Source organism: Fomitiporia mediterranea, assembly GCF_000271605.1.
Source record: "Fomitiporia mediterranea MF3/22 unplaced genomic scaffold FOMMEscaffold_1, whole genome shotgun sequence".
NCBI classification, from domain to species: Eukaryota; Fungi; Basidiomycota; class Agaricomycetes; order Hymenochaetales; family Hymenochaetaceae; genus Fomitiporia; species Fomitiporia mediterranea.
This window is the reverse complement of record NW_006760386.1, coordinates 4,028,245-4,034,046: the sequence shown is the minus strand read 5'-3', so window position 1 is coordinate 4,034,046 and position 5,802 is coordinate 4,028,245. Positions and strand designations below refer to the sequence as shown.

Genomic DNA, 5,802 nt, shown 5'->3' with positions numbered 1-5,802 from the left:
CCCCAGTAACAAAACTATCAACAGTACAATTATTGTTATCTTAGGCAGCATCTAAGAACTACAAAATACATTAGATAGATGTAAAATCTGTATATCTTTACAGAGAACTAAATGAGGACAAACTCATTTATGTGAAACTGCTGCCAGGCAAGCTACTTACAGATATTAAACTTGGACAGGTGTTACACTTAAATAAAGCATTATACAGATTGAAACAAGCAGGTAGATGATAGTACAAGAAGATTACCAAACTACTACTTAAGATTGGATTAGAATGAGCTAATTACAATCATACTGTATTTTACAAGAAACAAAATAATAAAACGATTCTTGTAACATTTATACACATTAACAATATTACAATTATTGGCAAAACTATTACTATAATAATGGCATTTAAACATGCATTAAGACAACACGTTACATTTACTGACAGTAACAAAATACATTGGTTACTTAGTATTAAAATAGGTTAAGATAGACCTCAACAAACAATTAGCTTATAGCAAAAGCATTATATTGAAAGTATAATCAAGCATTACCACTTTGAAAACGAAAAGGCACTACAAACACCTATTACTCCTGGAATAGATCTATCTAACAATACAAACAATATGTACAATACAAACAAAAGTAATAATGAAACAATGTTATACATGAATATAGTAGGATTGTTAAGATATGTTGCAGATTGCACACAACCAGACATATCTTATATTACTGGGCAATTAGTACACTACTTACAAAAGCCCCAAACACATCACTACAAAGTAGTGAAACATTGCTTTACATATTTAAAATATACAACAAATTGCTGGCTTCAACTTGGAAGCACAAATACCTTAAAACTACAAGGCTATTGTGATGCAGACAGACGAATGACAGAAGGACATAAAGTAATAAACAGCTACATCTTTCAATTAGCTAAATCGACCATATCCTGGTCAAGCAAACAGTAAAACCTGGTACCACTATCTGTTTACAAAGCAGAGTTGCAAGCACTAGTGTATGCTACTCAAGAAGCCATTTGGCTCAAACGATTTGCTAAAGAAGTACTACAGACTGAATCAGCACCTATTACAATTTATTACAATAATCAAGGTACAATAAAGACTGTAAAGTCTGACAAAATAACATACAATGCTCATACTAAACACCTTGATTTACAAAAAGACTTTGTGCAATGTTACATTCAAAACGATTACATCAATGTATGCTATGTTCAATCACAGAACCAATTAGCAGACATCCTTACAAAAGCTCTCCATGTTCTACAGATCAAGCATTTAAACAAACTATTAGGCATACAGTCCTAGTTCTTAATTAATGCTTGAAGGGGAGTATTAGATTGTGCTCTGGATTAGGAAATCCCCAATTGCCTTATGTAGAGTTACTGTGCTTGGAATGTCTCAGACTATCAGACTTCACTATGTAGTATATAAGGCAGACACTCACTTGATGTCTCAATAAGAGAGAGTACTTGGGGCACTCCTGCTACGCTTGTTAAACAGTGGTGGGCGCAGCCTACGCAGTAGGGCAGGATGTTTCTTCAGTCGAGGCGGAAAATCCAGTAATACTGGCACCAAACGTCCCTACTTGCAAAGCAGTCCCTTTGAGAACACTTCCGAGTCTGACCTACCAAGACGAAAGATATGGAGATCGAACTTTACGGATGTAAACAAAACTAATCATATAGTGAGTTTTCTTTCTCCTTGCTTGACACGGGTCTGACTATGTATAGATAATTCGTGGGTGTGCCAGCTTGGAGGGGAGTCTCTCTAAATCAGCCGAATTCGAACTTGAGCCAGGAGTGGAATTCCCACTTTTTCCAACGTCTGAAGTACCTATCCTTCAAGTAGAGGGATCTAGCTTGAGAGGTGCAACTGGTCTTGTCTGCAAAGCGAAACTAATGAACCCCGACATTTCCCGTGGCACTGAAAGCAAATATTTCGCAGTCAAACTCGTCGATTCCGCGTCGCGATCAACAGTCGAGTACAGGAATTTTGTCATGGACGTGTATAACGAATATGTGAATTATTGCATCTTTGAGCTTGGCAAGCAGTTTCCAGCTGTACGAGGCGTTATAGAGCGATGCACTGCTACTTGCTTCGGACTATATAGGCTCGGGGATTATGGGCCAAATTCACTACCGAAGTTTGCATTGATCACAGAGCATGTGGGCGAAGAAATTGAAGAATCCTGGGAGGAGTTAGGGGATTCTACTAAGTGTGTCTACCAATTGCTTCATTGTACATGTGGGTTTGGGGGATTTTGACATCATTTACAGACGTGCAGTGCTGAATAACCTCATATGCCTCCATGCGTTGGGTTTTTGCCACAACGATGCCGACGAGCGAAACGTTGTCTATGATAGCAGGTCGGACACATATAAGTTCATTGACTTATGTACAGGCGGATGGCACGAGTTTCTAAGGTCTGGAGACGTAGAGAATTGTCGTGGCATACGAAAGTGCAGCGAGCTGAAGATTATGTGGCATACATTCAACCCTTCTGACAAGGATGCTTCGCAAGACTTTGAAGAGGAGGTTCTATGTGAGCACAACCTGCGGTTCCGCAATCTTCGAAAGCGCCTGGAGAGAGAGGGCATCCTAGACATGCACAAGCTTGCACCGGATGTGAAGAAACTGGCAGACAGAATAGAGTCTGATTGTTAGCAGTGTATAAATATTTAAGTACTATATGTATCTAGTTGGACAAGGCCATTCCTATGATCCGTCCAGTCACTATCGCTTCCCTTTTTGAATATGTTATCAGAGGATGAAAACTCATAACAGTATTTACTACATTACACCAATTTCCCATGAAATTCTACTACGCATTTCACCTTTGGCCTTGTCTTAAGAGTAACAACCACTATTAGAGTGAACGATAAATAGTTGAATCTACACAGGTACAGACACAGCAGTGAGTGTGTACACAAGAAGATAAAGGACAAGAAATGAGGACGACGTGGAAGTACACAAGATACTAAGTACTCGGACTGGGAAGGAATAGATATAAACGAACAATTTAAGACCCAAGAGATATAGATTATGTCGTAGTTGCGTGGGTCCGTGGGTGGCTCGCGAACGACGACGAACCAAAATCCAACAAAGCAAACCTCATTTCCCCGCACCCCTGTTCTTCTAACTTGACGCAATCAACTGAATACTCTCCATTGCCACACACAATCAATACTTCTTTCCATTAATCCCCGCACCCGCCAGCTCCCTCTCCAAATCCGCACCAGGGTCGTCCATAATCGGGCTACTCGGTCTTCCTCCCACAGCAGCGCCTGTGAAGTTTGATGTGGCACCGTTGGGAGGGGCGTATTCGCGTACGGGTGAGTTCATAATTTCTTCGCGGGTTGGGATGGGTAGGCTAATTCAGTAGGTTAGATGTCAATATTTTGTTTGAGATAAGAGGAGGTAGGTAAGGGAGAAGGGGGAGGCAGGGACGAGACGAGACGAACCTTTCTTGTCTACGCATCTGACCTGCGGCGCGCGCTTGGGAACGTACAAGCGCACGGAAAGTGTTAACTTCTTCGACGATGAGGCGTTTCATCCCTTCGATCGAGTCTTCTTCCTCGAAACTAAAGTCGAATTTCTGTATGTATCACCAAGATAACCAAAATAGCCAAAAATTACACCAATCAATCAATCAATCAGTCAGTCAGTCAGTCTCTCACTTCCGCAAAGAGAGAGAAAGGAGAAGAAAGGATGCACCTTCTCGCAAACAGGTTCATCCGTCGGATCATGCCATACAGCCAAATACGGATGCGCAAGCGCCTGTTCGCAGCTAATCCGCTTCGCAGGGTCGAATGTCAGCATCTTACTGAGCAAATCCAACGCGAGTGGATTGGCGTGTGGGTAGAGCGTAGTGAACGGGATGCGCGGCTTGATGGGTAGAGAACGAATGTAATCTTGTGCACGTGGGGAGCCGACACGGCGCAGAGTGTCTTCGGAGGGCGTGCCGAGGTAGTGGAGAATTTGGTTTAGTTGGTCGACATAGCTAAAGTTGGGTAGGTTGATGGATAGATGGATAGATGGGTGATGGGTGATGGAGATAGTCAGTTAGAAATGGAAGATGTCGAATCAGAGGGAAGACATACTCTCGTCCTTTGAAGATAGGTTTACCGCCGAGCAGCTCGGCGAGGATGCACCCAACTGACCAAACGTCAATTGCCGTTGTCTACATCAAAAATCGAAATCATTAACGATCACAAATCAAAAGAGTCAAAACGCGAAAACAGGAAGGCAGTCTCACATAATTAGCGAAACTTAGCATGATCTCGGGAGCACGGTACCACCGAGTAGCGACATATTCGGTCATGAACCCTTGGTTCGGAGCGCCTCTAACAGCGTTGGCACCTCCACCGGGTGTGTATCCTCTTGCAAGACCAAAGTCACAGATCTTGAGCTCGCAATCCGCGTTGACGAGGAGGTTGCCTGGTTTGAGGTCGCGATGAAGTACGTTGGCGGAGTGGATGTACTTAAGACCGCAGAGGGTCTGGTAGAGGAAGGATTGGAAGTGTGCGTCCGATAGGGGTTGACCTGACCGGACGATTGCGTGTAAGTCGGCTTCCATGAGCTCTTCCTGGTGAGCGAAAGTACAATCAGCTATGATGATTGCGCATATAGTCGATGAAATACGCACGTAGAGATAGACCTCGTCGAAGTTGCCATTGGGCTGGAAGACGATGTCCATGTCATAGAGACATGTTATCTACCGTCAATTCATTAGCCTGTCTCGCATCAGTATGAAACACATAAAGTTGTGCATACGTTCTTGTGTCCTCGGAAATGGTGCAATAACCTGGCCAAACCGTCAATATACACAGCTCGTCGGAAAACCGACAAGCCCGGACGACGAACCTGATTTCACGCAGACACCTCTTCGTCAGGATCCGCTGTTAACTCCCCATCAGCAACAACACGACAAATAAATGGCCGAAGTCGACAACATGATGACGATGATGCTATCTATCTATCGACCTCAGCTGCTGGACGAACCTTTGTGTTTATGTTGGTGATTTTCTTGATCGCGCACCCTTCCCCCGAGCGGCGGTGTCGGGCTGCGACAACGCAGCCATAGGCGCCCTGGCCGAGCTCCTTGACGAACTCGTACTCTGCATCGACGATGAAGGTTGAGTTGAGTGCGGTGAACTGATGTCGCTGCATATTGCTCGCTGTATGCGCACTACTCTTGTTGCGAGAAAGGAGGGGGAGATTTGTGGTGATGGTCGTGGTGGAAGGAGACGAGCGCTGTGCTGTCTGCGTTTCAGTAGTCTGACTCTGAGCTGGATCGATGGATGGGGTTACTAGTCTGGTGATCCTCTTGATCTCGCTGATATGCGCTCTCCTCAAAGTAATCAAGAAATTCCAGTGCAGACCTCAGAGCGCTCACTGATATTTGCTTGTAGAAAAACACCAGGACTACTACTGAGAGAAATAAATGGAAAATAAATTCATGAATATCGGTTTATACAGACGTATCGCACGTGACTTGGCATACATCCTCACTAGCACATGGGGCATTTCACAATTTCTTGCCTTAAGAAATAACTTACATAATGATAAACATTATTTGTAATTTAGTTTACCATTTTTGGTTGGCAGAAACTCTGAACAGAATTTAAAATTTTCATTATACAAAAACTAGAAATTAAATTTAACATTTCCCTATTTGTAAAATCTTTAAATAAATGGAGAAAATAATTTAAAACATAATTTAAAGTTTTTCCTATAGTAAAATTATAAATTTTACTTTCTAGATTTAGTTGTACAAGAAAAATTTAGTAAA

The 5,802-nt window shown here is 42.6% G+C and overlaps 2 protein-coding genes across 2 annotated transcripts; one reads left to right on the top strand and one right to left on the bottom strand.

Moving 5' to 3' along the window:
- Window positions 1-1,429: 1,429 nt before the first annotated feature.
- Window positions 1,430-2,675, top strand: FOMMEDRAFT_150622 (uncharacterized protein; the record flags this gene model as incomplete). The annotated part of the gene is made up of 4 exons (XM_007261885.1): window positions 1,430-1,434; window positions 1,512-1,695; window positions 1,742-2,226; window positions 2,288-2,675. 4 exons carry the CDS (start codon window positions 1,430-1,432, stop codon window positions 2,673-2,675), a joined length of 1,062 nt encoding a protein of 353 aa, XP_007261947.1.
- A 207-nt stretch (window positions 2,676-2,882) lies between these two features.
- Window positions 2,883-5,244, bottom strand: FOMMEDRAFT_164780 (kinase-like protein). Its single transcript, XM_007261884.1, has 9 exons — window positions 5,013-5,244; window positions 4,875-4,909; window positions 4,785-4,815; window positions 4,657-4,725; window positions 4,267-4,596; window positions 4,112-4,191; window positions 3,726-4,011; window positions 3,473-3,606; window positions 2,883-3,381 (listed from the first exon to the last, which is right to left on the bottom strand). The coding sequence occupies exons 1-9, from the start codon at window positions 5,178-5,180 to the stop codon at window positions 3,192-3,194; spliced, it is 1,323 nt and encodes a 440-aa protein (XP_007261946.1). The 5' UTR covers window positions 5,181-5,244; the 3' UTR covers window positions 2,883-3,191.
- Window positions 5,245-5,802: the final 558 nt, after the last annotated feature.

Bases quoted from the DNA above. Each gene is read 5' to 3' on its own strand.
- FOMMEDRAFT_164780 (XM_007261884.1), bottom strand. From the start codon at position 5,180: ATGCAGCGACATCAGTTCACCGCACTCAACTCAACCTTCATCGTCGAT. The intron at 4,726-4,784 runs GTATGCACAACT...AATTGACGGTAG, and splicing joins ATTTCCGAGGACACAAGAAC to ATAACATGTCTCTATGACAT. The intron at 4,597-4,656 runs GTGCGTATTTCA...TTCGCTCACCAG, and splicing joins TCGACGAGGTCTATCTCTAC to GAAGAGCTCATGGAAGCCGA.